Source organism: Puntigrus tetrazona, chromosome 23 (genome assembly GCF_018831695.1).
Source record: "Puntigrus tetrazona isolate hp1 chromosome 23, ASM1883169v1, whole genome shotgun sequence".
In the NCBI taxonomy this organism is placed as follows: domain Eukaryota; kingdom Metazoa; phylum Chordata; class Actinopteri; order Cypriniformes; family Cyprinidae; genus Puntigrus; species Puntigrus tetrazona.
Genome location: NC_056721.1, coordinates 2102686 through 2117749, shown reverse-complemented (window position 1 = coordinate 2117749; position 15064 = coordinate 2102686). Strand labels below are relative to the sequence as shown.

General features: G+C 35.2%; 1 protein-coding gene across 5 annotated transcripts; it reads left to right on the top strand.

The window, feature by feature from the left end:
- The first annotated feature begins 866 nt into the window (after nucleotides 1-866).
- LOC122328833 (NACHT, LRR and PYD domains-containing protein 12-like) lies at nucleotides 867-15040 on the top strand. Of its 5 annotated transcripts, none has more exons than XR_006247837.1 (16): nucleotides 867-958; nucleotides 1059-1123; nucleotides 1355-1456; nucleotides 1838-1936; nucleotides 2588-2645; nucleotides 5968-6175; nucleotides 6417-8154; nucleotides 9245-9418; nucleotides 9959-10132; nucleotides 10409-10582; nucleotides 10760-10933; nucleotides 11496-11669; nucleotides 11764-11937; nucleotides 12040-12213; nucleotides 14070-14224; nucleotides 14903-15040. XR_006247837.1 is itself a non-coding variant. In XM_043224833.1 (16 exons), exons 2-16 carry the CDS (start codon nucleotides 1068-1070, stop codon nucleotides 14916-14918), a joined length of 3651 nt encoding a protein of 1216 aa, XP_043080768.1. In that variant the 5' UTR covers nucleotides 867-958; nucleotides 1059-1067; the 3' UTR covers nucleotides 14919-15040. The 5 variants fall into 5 exon arrangements, 4 of the variants coding, with proteins under 4 accessions (XP_043080768.1, XP_043080770.1, XP_043080771.1 ...); XM_043224833.1 differs by having other exon boundaries at nucleotides 12040-12216; nucleotides 14072-14224; XM_043224835.1 differs by having other exon boundaries at nucleotides 14070-14931.
- Nucleotides 15041-15064: the final 24 nt, after the last annotated feature.

The following is a 15064-nucleotide window of genomic DNA, read 5'->3' as shown; positions in this document are numbered from 1 at the left end:
AGAGTTCAGAGGTAGCCTTCTCGGCTGATTCAAAGTAGGGAAAGAGTTCAAAATCAGCCTTCAAGCTATTAACCAGACAGTACAAGAGCTCATTGATGACAGGACAGAGCAAAGGATCATTAACAGCTTCCATAGCCATAACAGGGCAGAGCGAGAGCTGAATGGAAGACACCACTGACTCCTCTGGTGGTTCTTCAGCAATTGCCACCAGCTCGGGAGTTTTGTAGTCATTTACTTGACAGTAACATGACGAGATAAGGTAACTTTGCTGGGTGCTGCCACTATAACGAGTGAGAATCGACACTTCTGAAGATAATGTGGTGGGAACTCTTCTCTCAGAGCATACAGCAGTGTCTCAAAAAGTTCCACAGCTTCAGCTGCCATCTCGGGAGACATTATTGCTCCTGAAGCCATATCTGATAGTTCGGAAGTAGTGTATGCAGCTCAAATGCAACACAAAACAATCCCCATCATTGAAAGCACCTTAGACCACCAACATTTCTAGAATACACTGCTTCTTAAGCCAAGATTTTTTTGTCTTGTTTCCAGCCAAAATATATAAAAATTCTTAAATCAAGAAGGATTTTCAAGACACAAAAATTGTGTTGTTTTCAGAAATAATCTAGTCAAAGCTAAGTGAGTTTTTACTTGAAAGAAGCAAAATAATTTGCCAATGGGGTAAGGACAATAATCTTGTTTTCTGTTTGAAATATTATTTAATATTGAAATAATTATTTTGCGTGATTATTTTCATAAAGCCAAATTACCTTATAAGTACATTTCTACAATATCCACGCCTTGGATAAATGACAATTACTGAAACTAGCTGTAAAACCGGAAAGTTAAGATTCTATCTCCAAAACATTCTTTGACTGACTGAACGATAACAAACCACCTTTAAGTAATTTGATACGATAAGCAGCTTCCAAATGCTCTTGTGACAAGTGAGAAGCACACAGTAAGTACTGAAGTTATATTCTGTATCTAAATAGTTGTTTATCTTTTAAGGTTTACCTTTCACAACTTCAGGAAGTTGTCTATATGCATTTTTTAAACAGTGCTACAGTATGGCTGCCAAAAGAAGTTTCTTTGGGGAACACCTAAACACACCCGTTGTCAATAGGTGAGAGAATGTTAAGCATATCTACATTAATGAAAATTGTATAAGCGCTCATGGGATTTTAAAAAACCCAAATCATAATCCTTGTATTGTAAGATGAAACCATGTTTTGTATTAATCTTTTGCATTGTTTTCATTAACTGTCTGCTTATATACGTTGTTGGAAATGTAGGCAGTTTAATTTTTGTGTAGTGAGCTGCGACCTCACTGTGCCTGATTGTTGCTATGTTTTAGACTAGTTCAGGGTGAATCTCCTGAGCCCAGTTGTGTGTCGATGAAGAGTGATGAGTCAAAGGGCACACCAATTAACTTTAGGGAATCGTCTGCTGATGTCAGGTGAGTGCATACTTAAATAAATGAAGAGTACATTTTTAAGAATCTGGCACATTTGCACCAAACACTAATTGAACTGAGAAACAGAATAAGAAATGGTTTCTTGGACTTCTTTGCCTGTTCTGTTTGAAAAGATGGCCAGGGTGTTCCTCAGAACCTGATTTTCCTGAGATTGACGTGTTCCTACAACATTGTAGCTAATCAGATTTGAAGAACCAGTTTACAGTTTTTGAGAAGTTTAGCTTTACAATCAGTGTTTGGTGCTTGTATCATTCATCCATCATTAAATTTGATAATGACCTTGCACATAAGAAACAGCAATATTAACACACCCTTAATTTCATTTTTAATTTTGTATGAAGAACTTTGGTTGCTGTGTTTTAGTACTCAGGGTGAATCTCCTGAGCCCAGCTGTGTGTCCATGAAGAGTGATGAGTCAAAGGGCACACCAGTTAACTTTAGGGAATCTTCTGCTGATGTCAGGTGAGTGCATACTTATGGTTTCATTTAAAACATCAGTTTTATCCCCTCATTGCTGAGAAATATAATGTAATGATTGCAATGTTGAAGTTTCAGAGCTACTGAATATTTATGTGAGTGTGTAGTACTATTGCTGATGTCTGTGTGAGAGAAGTGTGTGTGTGTGTGTGTGTGTGTGTGTGTGTGTGTGTGTGCGCGCCAATTAAAACAGCACATTCGTTTAGAATGGTGATTAAACTGATCGGCTTTAATGCACAATTGGCCTCATCTTATGCACATTGTAAATCTGTCATTCAAAATCTAATTTCAATAAAGGAATTGGGAGGAAGCAATATTAAAGTAGTTCATACAAAACTTCCTTTATATCTGATTTAGCAATTGCAACTAAATTGAACTAAATGTACTAAATCGTTTAGTTTTACAAAGAGCTAAAAAACAAGTTATATTTTATATATTAAAACTGATTCTCAGCTAATGAGTCTGGTGTGTTTAATTAGAAAAAGTTCAAAAATGTGTATTGTCCGTGTGCCCTCAATAAAGAGGGTATGAAAATACTAAGAAAATTACATACTGTATGAAACCATACACGCAATGTTGAATGCTTGGAAAAAAATAATTAAAATAAATATTTACCAGAATTTCCAATATTTTCAGTAACAAACAGGATGGGTCAGTTTTGCTTGAAAAGAAAAAGTTGGACTCCATTTTTAAGGTAAGACTGATTTTTGTGATTTTGTGAGTGAGATTTTTAAAAGAAATTGTGTATGTCCCTATGTCACAATGTTAATACTGTCTATCCTAAATAGTATCTGAGATTAAAATAAATGTTTTAACAAAACAGTACGTTGAAAAGAGTATCCTCACTTAATATTTCAAGTGTGGATCCATGCACAATCCAACAGCTGATATTTCCCACAACCCACTGCACTGGACGTGAATTTGGTATATCTACTACAAGTCCTAAAACAATTATCCAGCGTTGCACATCTGTGAGAGTCAAAAGTATGTTTCCATTCAGCTGTTGGGCCTTTGTTGTGTGTTATTTAATTTTTACCATTCGGCCAGATACTACAGAGTCATAGATTTACCTATCATTTTATGATGACATTCAAATCTACACTACGTCCACCCCAAAGTGACAAAATTTCCCTTTTGTGCAGGATACAAGAGCATGTCTTAACTCTAATTTTCTGAAACTAGAGATGGATAAAACGGAGATTATAATTTTTGGTATTCCATCACTTACCACCAAAGTTCTTGCTACCTTTACTTGCGTTAATACTGGCACTTCAATTGCTCCTTCTAGTATTGTTAGAAATGTGTTATATTTGACCCCTGTTTCATTAACCTTCTCTCTAAATTAGCATTCTTTCACTTTGGACAAATTGTACAGCTCCTTCCTTCCATTAGTACCAATCATCATGCTTTTGTTTCATCTCTTCTCGGTTACTGTAATGTTTTTTTTCATTGGCCAGCTAACGCTTTTGCTACATTACACCATATTCAAAACTCACACTAAGCTTTCAGCCCATATCACCCCTATTCTAGCTGATCTGCACTGGCTATCAGCGGCCTTTCATGTCAAGTTTAAAATTCTCCTGCTTACTATCATTTAGTTTTGTTGCCCCTAAATACTTTCTACCCAGATCCCTCTGTCTTGCCAATAGTCTGTCTAAATTCAAATCGCTGCAGCCATTTTTCCTGCACTGGGGCTTTGCTCAAGGGTCTCACCTCAGCCGTTATATTGAGGGTTGAAAAGAGCAAGCTATGCTCATCACCTGCAGAGCACCATCCCAAAAGTAAAGTGCGCTAGTGGTAGCCGCATGGCATGCTGTGGTGGGACTGGGAGACTGGTCAGGGTCAAGGGAAAGCTGAATGGAGCAAAGTACAGACATAAAAGACTTGGGTATTTGGCTTGCTGCTAAGTAAGTACTGATTAAAGGATCTGAGCACTCACATAAATGTGATAATTCCATTTTTTTTATTTTAAATAAACTTTTCTAAAATTCAGTTTTCACTTTGTGTGGATGGAGTATAGATTATAAAATAAATGTAAACATTTTTCATGATGAAAAACTCATAAAGGGAGCAGAAAGCACAAGAAACCAATGACTGACAGATCAACATGCTGCTTGCTTCTCTCAGTAAAGCAGAAAAATTAAGTAGTTATATATACAGGTGCATCTCTATAAATTAGAACGTCATGGAAAATTGGTATAATTGGTTGATCACCTGACTATAATCCTACAAAATACGTGACTTTGCGCAAGTTTACCTAAAATAATTGCTGCTGTTTTGAAGGCAGGGTCACGCCAAATATTGATTTGATTTGGGATTACACTTTTGTAAATCCACAAAAATAAACTATTATTATTAATTATATTTCTGAAAGTATTCTTTGTTTACAGCTGCCTAAAACGTAAACGTAAGTTAAAGGTATATTAGTCTATATTATGCTTATCTACAAATTATACAAATATAGTATACTTGTAAGTGCACTATTTCAGTACTCCACTTTCTAATATATTAAAGTGTACATTACGTATAACAGCTGTTCATTTTAAGTATACAACTAGTTTGTACTGAAACTACACTAAATGTGAACTTGGTATTGTCACTAAATACTAGTATTGTAACTAAATAAACAGTACTTAATCCTCTTCCAAAGAGCAAAATAATAATATGCAGGCAGAACAAAAACCACACGCATTAAAGACGAAATCGGACAAACTGAATACAAACACACTGGACTTAAATACACACAGGAAATGACTAAATTAACTACACACAGGTGAACACACTAAAGATAATTAACGGAAAGTAGGTCACACAGAGCACATGGGAGAAGACAAAACAACAACAAAACCACATGTCCACATGTGTGACAGATATACTGATAGCTTACTAGTAGCATTTTTAGTACACTTAAGTATAGTCTCAATAAAGTTTAGTAGTTTTATCCTGAAAGTTCACTTGTAATTTTTTTAAGCATACTTTTCTATTTTTTTAGTTTAAAATAACTATACTACTAGCAGACTTGAATACATTTCTTTGAGAATTAAAGCAAAAGTGATAAAAATGAGTAAATGAGTCACACAAATAGAAGATTACTTTAATTTTACGTGATCTTACCCAAGCATTTTAATATGTGAAGTGATTTGTGGGCAGGTATGGTGAGCCATACTTGGAATTTGTGCTCTGCATTTAACCCATCCAAAGTGCACACACACCAGGAGCAGTGGGCAGCCAATGCTCGAGGGTCTCACCTCAGTCATGGTATTAAACGAGGAGCGAGCACTGGTTATTCGCTCACCTCACCTACAATGCCAGACATAGGACTCAAACCCACAACCTCATGGACTCAAATTAGACCATGACTAAAATGTGAATATTAGTATATATAATCACTATATGTTTAAACCAATATGTACTATTAAACGTTTCTGATAGAGACCAGTAAATGTTCTCACATGGGCACAGAAGTTTGCAGTCGGCTGTAGTCTGTTCTTCTAGAGTTCTGGACATTAAATTATGTAATCAGGACGCTAGTAAGGTGTAGAGCTTGCATACAGTGGTCAACAATTGAAATGAATCAAAAACATACATCTAAATTTTCCTAAAACATAAAACCAAAATGTGCTCCTGTCTTAGGACAACTAAATTTACTTACAGTAAACACTCCTTATGTAGCTGAGTTCAGCCAAAGCATTTTGCAACAATAACCCATGACGTGTAAGTGACCACATGCCACGCTGGCCTATTTATACCTGGATACCTGGAGCATGGCCAGCTTCACATTTTCTCACCAATTTGTCTTTTCTCAACAATGTCAGAGACATCTAATTTTGGACTGTGATACAATATATCCATTCACTTCATCACTTTGCATATGTATCCTGTAATCCATAATAAACTACAATTTGCAACTAATCTCTCCAACGCTGTCCGTGCTGCAATAATATTAATGGTTCAGTTCAGCCTCTCTGTTACTGAATGGAGGTTCTCTTTTCACTGTGATTGCACACTTATTTCAGGAGCTTAAGCCCAAAATGATCTCTCTGATGAAAAAAGAGCTGAAAATATTCAAGAAATTACTGAGTCCAGATTACCCAGTGTGCTCTGAGAAAGAGTGGGACAATGATGATAAAGGTCAGGACAGATTGAGAAGGGGGATTCTGAAAATAACACTGCACATCCTGAGGCAGATGAACCAGGCAGACCTCGCAAACACATTACAGACCAGTAAGAACTATGCATCATTTGACTATTTTAAAAAAAGACTATTTAATGATCGCTTGAGAAATCAAAATAACTTGAACTTGGAATTGCTTACTTGGACTTACTTAATTATTTGGATAAATGCATGAATACAATCTAAAAAGATTTCATAGAATAATTTGTTTGTTATAAATAAGAACTGCATTAAGGATATACCATGGCTATCATATTTTATATTACAAAGAATATACATTTCCTCTTTCAGAATGTGCCCCTGTATGCCAACAAAAACTTAAATCCAAACTTAAAGACAAATTTCAGAGAATTAATGAAGGGATCTTCCATCAAATTAACTCAACACTTCTTAATGAGGTCTACACTGAGCTCTACATCACAGAAGGAGGGATTAGTGAAGTTAATAATGAGCATGAGGTGAGACAGATTGAGACAGCATTTAGGAGACCAGAGACACCAGAAACACTAATCAAATGCAATGACATCTTTAAAGCCTTACCTGGACAAGATAAATCTGTCAGAACCATGCTGACTCAAGGAGTTGCTGGAATTGGAAAAACTGTGTCTGTGCATAAATTTATTCTGGATTGGGCAGAAGGAAAAGACAATCAGGATGTCCACTTCATATTTCCACTTCCTTTCAGGGAGCTCAATTTGATGAAGGAGAAATATATCAGTTTTATGGAGCTTCTTCATCTTTTTTTTAAAGATGCCAAAGAACTGACATCAACAGACTATGAGGATTACAAGATTGTGTTCATATTTGATGGAATGGATGAATGTCGACTTCCTTTAAATTTGACAAAAAACCCAAACCTATTTGATATAACAGAACCGGCCTCGGTGGATGTGCTGCTGACGAACCTGATCAAGGGGAATCTTCTTCCTTCAGCTCTCCTCTGGATCACCTCTCGACCAGCAGCAGCCAATCAGATCCCTCCTGAGTGTGTTGACCAGGTCACAGAAGTGCGAGGATTCAATGACCCTCAGAAAGATGAATATTTCATGAAGAGAATAAGTGATCAAAGTCTGGCCAGTAGAATCATCACACACATCAAATCATCAAGGAGTTTATACATCATGTGCCACATCCCAGTCTTCTGCTGGATTTCAGCCACTGTTCTACAGAGTATGTTATGTGAAGCAGAGAGTGCAGAGATCCCCAAGACACTCACTCAAATGTTCACACACTTCCTGATCTATCAGATCAAACTGAAGACACAAAAGTATGAAAATAAATATGAAGTAAATCCTCAGCTAACTCTATCACTAGGAAAGTTAGCTTTTGAACAACTAGAAAAAGGGAACCTGATCTTCTATGAGGAGGATTTGAGAGACTGTGGAATTGACGCCAGAGAAGCATCAGTATACTCTGGAATTTGCACTCAAATCTTCAGAGAGGAGTTTGAATTTTACCTGGGAAAGGTGTACAGCTTTGTTCACCTGAGCGTTCAGGAGTTTCTTGCTGCTCTATTCAAGCTCATTTCCTGTATTGAGAACAAAGAACACAGCTCAAAAATTACTGAGTTTCTAAAGAGTGAAGTGAACCGGGCCTTACAGAGTGAGAGTGGACACCTGGATCTTTTCATCCGATTCCTTCTGGGTCTCTCATCTGTTTCCAGTAAGGTGCTTCTGCGGGGCTTGTTGGCACAAACAGACAGCATGTCCTCCAGCCAAGAGGAAATAGTTGAGTACATTAAGATGAAAATCAGGGAGAATTCCTCTCCAGAGAAATCCATCAATCTATTCCACTGTCTGAATGAACTGAATGATCATTCATTAGTGCAGGAAGTCCAGACATACTTGAGCAAAACAGGTGCAAGTCGTCTGACCGAAGCCAGACTCACGTCTTCTCAGTGGTCAGCTCTGGTGTTTGTATTGCTAAATTCAGATGATGACTTGGATGAGTTTAATCTAAGCAAATTTGATCCATCAGAGGAATGTCTTCTAAAGCTACTGCCAGTAGTGAAAACATCTAGAAAAGCAGAGTCAGTATTTTCTTTCTTTCTTTTCTTTTTGTATAATAATATACGTTTTGCTAACACTGTACAGCATATGATAAATTGCAATCTATATAAAGAAAAGAGAATGCACACCAGTATATGGGTCATTGATGGGATTTTCTAACATTTTAACTTCTAAAAGAATATCCTTTTTTTTTTTTCAACCACATATGATTGATTTTCTAAATACCCCACACAATAGACAAATATCAAACCTAAAAAAAAATCATATTTTTTTACTTCAGATATCAAATATCTTTTATTATTTTTAGGGTTTTATATATCTTTTTTACTCGACCCCATAACAGGTCAAAATGACACAGAACTTGCTATAAAACAAACAACTACCTACTGCTTGTGTGTCCCTAATAAAAATTTTATGACAAAAAAATCACATTAATCATATTTTTTTTTTTTTTCACAATTTTCACATTTAATTTAGATGTTTAACCTGAATCGCTATTTTATTGTGTTTGTCCGTAACATGTCAAACAGTAATCAGCAAAAAAATCTTTCATTCTTAATTGTTTGTTCTATTCATTTATTTTATTTATTTAAAAATAGTAAAGACACTGTACACAGTTTGGTAATCATTTTCTAAGTACAAACTCTAAATGAAGCGCCTTAGGCACATGACAGATTGCTTGTCGTATGATAGAAATAAGACATTGTTTTATTAAAAAAATTATTAAAAATGCAATAATTATTTTAGTCATATGGATCTGCTCGCCTCTGATTCTTTCGTTACAATAGTATACTGAAATACTTCAGTAAAACTCTTCATTTTAGTAAACTATGAATTTAAAAACCAAATCACAGGAATGACCCATATATGCAATTTGTACATTTGTGCGTAATGCAGTAACACAGGATACGGAAAACAGATAAATGTGTGTATTGCATAAATCACAGCTGTGCAATTTATAGATGCAAATGCATGAATAAGCATATAAATCATCACATGATTTATCAGATATGGCCAGAATACACAGGAAGATTGATTTATGCAATTTATTTGAAAGAATCTGCACAATTGTATGATGTTTACATATTTCAAATATATGGTTATTTCTAGTCTGAGTGGATGTGGTCTCACAGAAAAAAGCTGTTTGGCACTGGCCTCAGCTCTTAGCTCAAGCTCCACAAGTCTGAGAGAGCTGAACCTGAGTGACAACAACCTAGAAGATTCAGGACAGAAGCACCTTTCTACTGGACTAAAGAATCCTCAATGTAAACTGGAGACATTAAAGTAAGATTCTTCAAAGCAGTTACTAGTCTCAGATAAAAGGAACACAATGATATATTTTAATCCAGACATTTAGTCTTGAACATATCTCTACACCTAAACCTAACCTTAAGTAATGCCTAAAATCAGATTAAATGACAGATGAATAATACTAATATACAAGCACCAAACACTGAGCCTAAATTTCACAAAAATTAAAATTGGTTCTTTAAATCTGATTGGCTAATTACAATGTAATAGAACACAGCAAACTGCATGCACTCCTGCTGCTTTAAACTCTTAAGCTTATTATGGCAGGATGGATTCTGAATGTTTTTATCATTCATTAGGTGAAAAATGGTGCTAAAAGTGATTTCAGCAATATTTCGAATAATATTTAGAACTGTTATCTTCATCATTATCTTATAATTATTGTCAGGTAACACATTAATTTTCCTCTGGAGTGCTTTTTCTTGCTGAATGTGTGTGGATGTATTGTTCCCCCTCTCTTCAGACTTTTTGTAATAAGTCAAGTTAAGGGTAGATAAGAACTGTTTTCCACAGGTTGTCTAGGTGCCTAATTAGAGAGGAAGGTTGTGCTGCCCTGGCCTTAGCTCTGAGATTAAACCCTTCTCATCTGAGAGAACTGGATCTGAACTGGAATAAACCAGGAGACTCAGGAGTTAAGCTTCTCTCCGTTGTACTGAAAGACCCACAATGTAAACTGGAGAGGCTAAAGTAAGTGTTTTTTTATTGAATTAAATAATAGAAATGGTCAATACACAATTGCATCTGTTAATTCTGCTGATGCCTGACTATGGAAATGTAGTCTACATATGTGCATCCACAACTATTCTTAAGCATCTTAATCAGGGGTTCAGGTGTGTTTAATAATTGCATTTAAATTCTGAAGCACAATTGCTCTTCAAAAGCAGGGTTGGTTGCCCCTGACTAGATGCATTGTATCATGCTGACGTTAATCATTATTCCCACTGTTTATCCTTCTTTCTGTAGATTGAGGGACTGTAATATTGGAGAGGAAGGCTGTACTGCTTTGGCTTCAGCTTTAAGATTAAACCCCTCACACCTGAGGGAACTCAGTTTAAACTATAATAAACCAGGATGTTCAGGAATTAAGCAGCTTTCTGCTCTTCTAAGGGACCTTGATTGTAAATTGATGAAATTACAGTGAGTGCATCTGATTTATATTTTCTAATCTAAATAGTTGATTTGGTAGTTTTGACTCATTACACAAGTGTACCAGCTACACACCTTTTCTACTTCAACAACCGTATTTTTAGTGGCTATTAGCTATTACCAGTTTATCTGGATTGATACAATTTATTATAAGTGTGTTTTCTACAGGCTGTTTGACTGCAGCATTGGAGAGGACGATTGTGCTGCTTTGATTTCAGCTCTAAGATCAAATCCATCACACCTGAGAGAACTGACTCTAAACTACAATGAACTAGGGGAGTCAGGAGTAAAGATGCTCTCTAATCTACTGAAGGATCAGGGCTGTAAACTGGAGAAACTCAAGTCAGTATTCTTAATTGATGTTATTTTTGAAGAATACCACAAATGAATTTGCATATATAAACTCAAACAATGTTAAGTTGATTGCTCTTTCTGTGAATTCTTTGCATAATTACAATACCGAAAAGCCATACTTTAATTCACCAACCAATGATACTTTGTTTCTCAGATGTGTGCCAAATACTTCTGGGTGAGCTTTGCCAGTGGCTCAACTAATGTAGCCAAATGGTGAATGAAGAATTAAAAACATACATTCTTTAGTTTGTATGTCTTCAAGTATCATGTCTTCATACATGATAAACAAACTGGAGTCACTAAGTTGTCCAGGAAATGTGTTCATGTCTATGTGTATAATTGTATGTGGCCATCCAGCATGCGTCCCTGCCAGATGCTTGTATATTCTCCAGCATACATGCATCCCTATATAGAACCAGATGTATTGAAAATGCATAGATGGATGTTTGATGCCAAAAATGGTTTCTTTACTTTATTTACTTTACTTTAAATTCTGTCGATCTGTGGTATGGTGTTTGTGTGTTTGATGTTTTTATGCATCATGCTGTAGGCTGTGCGATTGCAACATTACAGAGAAAGGATTTGCTGCTCTGGCTTCAGCTCTGAAATCAAACCCATCACACATGAAAAAGTTGGTTTTGAGCTGTAATAAACTAGGGGATTCAGGAATTAAGCTGCTCTCTGCTCTGCTGAGGAATCCTAACTGTAACCTCGAGAAGCTCAGGTGAGTATATACTGAGTTATTAAAGAGATGTTCTTACGTCCTTTGTCTACTGTGCTGACTTGTAAGTGTAAAGTATATTTTTTTATCTCTTGAGGCTTTGGAAATGCAGACTTGGCGAGCAAGGCTGTGCCGCTCTGACTTCAGCTCTAAGAACAAACCCCTCACACCTGAGAGAACTGAATCTAAATAATAATCATCTAGGAGATTTAGCAGTGAAGCAACTCTCTGGTCTATTGCAGGATCCACATTGTAAACTAGAGAAATTACTGTTAGTGTATTTTATTACATTAGGTATTGATATTCTCAAATTATATTGCCAATTTGACCCAGTCCTCTAATTTGACGAAGATTTGTTTGATTCTCTCTCCAGGCTGTCTGAATGCAGTATTGGAGAAAAAGCTTGTGTTACTCTGATTTCAGCTCTGATGTCAAACCCTTCACATATTAGAGCACTCAATTTGAGCAACAATGAACTAGGACACTCAGGAGTAAAGCAGATTTCTGATCTACTGCAGAATCCACAATGTAAACTGGAGAAACTGAGGTGCGTGTTATCATATTGTTATGATATTATCAACTGTAACACTGAGAAGTATGCATCTACTATACACTGTAATGAGGCAAGGACAATCATACAAATACCACTAGCTTTGATTCCTCTGTCCTCACAACATCTTGCGTCTAGAAAAGGAGGAGCTCAAACACAAGGCAATCAAACTGTTGGACAATTTTAGAAGCACTTGTAATACTGTCTAATTTTGTTCTCAAGTCTCATACATTTAAAAACATACAGACATTTGATTTTTTCCACGAAAGCACATATCAACATAAAAAGATACATTAAAGGGCTTCTGTTATGCAAAATTTACTTCTACATGTTGTAAGTGTATGTAAAGCCACCTGATCAAAATCTGACTACTCCTAATAGGGGTGGGTAATATAGCCTCAATATTATATCACAATATTTCCAAAATATTTACAATAATGATATTTACGACGATATACAAAATAAAAAATAAATAAATAAATAAAAATATGGCACAATGTTTTCTTGGTGATTGCAGCTGGCAGGAGGCAGCATTTATCAGTGCAAACACAATGAATGCCTACTTGTTTTTATTATATATTTAACTATTTATAAATTATTCTCATTTCTAATTTGCTATGATGCACATATCACATTGTCAAATGCATTGTAAAAAAAAAACATTAAAATGTTACCGAGCAGCTGACGAGCGCAGATTTCTTTCACGGTTTGGACTTTGAACCCTGGTGCAGCACACAGGCAGTTAATGCGCGTATTAGAAAACATAATGTTCTGCAGTGCATTTAATTGTTTAAGGCCATTTCATGATTTTAATCACCATACAGTAGGCTAGTAACCAGCAACAACTACCCCTTCCTCTTCTCATGGAAGGCTTGCAATGCAGTACTAAATGGTCTCTTGCTGTCGGTGCTTGTAATATGTTCAGCACATCATTGTTCAGCATTATTTATTAAGTCTTTTTGCTATTATTGGCCGAATATTTGGTGCATCCCTAAAAATACACCATCAATCTGCTATACATTAATATCGCAATATGACACATTTTTTATCATGTATAAAATTATGGCGGTATTATTGTGAATGGTATGATATTGCACACCCCTATAAAGGCAAAAAAGACTAATACGCCATATACCTAACAATAAATATTCAATACTGTGTGTCCACTAACATGTTTTTCGCCTGCTGAAAACAGCCAGCTGATGGTGATTAAGAATGCTTTCCATGTATTTTCCAGCTGAGACACTTTAGTTACTATGATGAGCAATATCTATGGCAGTAACATATTACTAGTATCTTATTTTGAAGAATATTACTGAATATAAAAATGCAGTAACCCACAATATAAACTCTATTGTTGTTCAGTTATTGTTATTACTAGGGCAATTGGTCAAAGTAGCATTTGTCCAGGGTTTTATAGATAGTAAGAGTGTCAAGCTAAACAGTTAACTACAATAAAAAAAAATTGAAAAAAGAATGATGGCAGTGCGTCAAAATTTAGTGTCATCGGTTTGCCAAAAACAACACAGAATTGTAGTTTTACACACTATTTATACATGGTAGGGTGCAGGGATACATTTCAAACTAACTTTTTAACAATACAAACAATAATCATATTTACATCTGAACATTTTTACCAAAGACCAAAAAAAATTGTTCTGCTTGTGTTTCATGAATAAGGCCCATTCTACACATGCATAGTTGAGAGATGATTTTGAGATCATGTGATTTCTGCACTTTTTTTTGTAAATGAGGCCTTTCAAGTGGATTAGTGGTAAAACATATATGATAGGACACAAAAAATGTTCATTAAAACTTACAGGAGAATCTGAAGTGTTTTTTTTTCTATGCAGGTTTGTAATTGCAGTATCACAGAGGAAGACTGCAGTTCCCTTGCTTCAACTCTGAGATCGCACTTAAAACACCTCAATCTCAGTAAGAACAAACTAGGAGATTTTGGAGTGATGCAGCTCTATGCTCTACAAAATGATCCACAGTGTAAACTACAGTGAGTTTCATGTTTACACTTATTTAATATTTACATCTATTCAAATTAACAAACGTTTTTAAACTTAAACACTTTTTACTAATTTAACTAAAGTGCTTTGGTGTTATTTTTACTAGCACTGCAATCTTTTAAAAAAACTTAAAAATGTAGCGTAACAGAATCATCAAAATATGTCACTTTAAAATCACCATATCACTATATCTAATCAGTAACTTTTACTATCAAGCTTTTCATTTGCATCCTAAACTCTTATTCACTGTAATATTTTAATATATAAAATCGTAGTATTTTCTATATTTTAATCCAAATTGTCTTGATAGTTAATCAAATAATAATTTGGATCATCTATCGTTTTAGGTAAACATAGATTCTATAGAACAAGGAATGGACATATTTTTGTATAAGCATATCAAATTACTTGAAGTGTGAAAAAAACAAAAGTTTGTTGTATTGGTTATTAATCTGGACACAAAAAAAGCATGTTTACTTTAAAGTGTATTCATGAATCTTGAAACTACATTTTAACACGGAATTTTAGTACAAAAATGTTTTAATACTTTTTACTTGACAGTTACCACTTTAATTATTAAATCTAATGTATGTATGTATAAATACAAATATTTTAATTTTAATCACTAATTCATCTATGACAAGTGTTTATTTATGCTTCAATTCTAGATGCTTCAACTGGTAGATAAACTTGGAGGTCGATGTCCTTGACAAATATGAAGTTATTCTAACTGCTTCAAACACAAGGATTAGGATTTACGGCTAAACTTTTTGTCTGCCCAGGATAGTCTTAGACAACCAGGTCTGTCATTTATTTACAAAAAAATATTA

Bases quoted from the DNA above. Each gene is read 5' to 3' on its own strand.
- LOC122328833 (XM_043224833.1), top strand. From the start codon at position 1,068: ATGGCTGCCAAAAGAAGTTTCTTTGGGGAACACCTAAACACACCCGTT. The intron at 1,124-1,354 runs GTGAGAGAATGT...GCTATGTTTTAG, and splicing joins AACACACCCGTTGTCAATAG to ACTAGTTCAGGGTGAATCTC. The intron at 6,176-6,416 runs GTAAGAACTATG...TTCCTCTTTCAG, and splicing joins CGCAAACACATTACAGACCA to AATGTGCCCCTGTATGCCAA.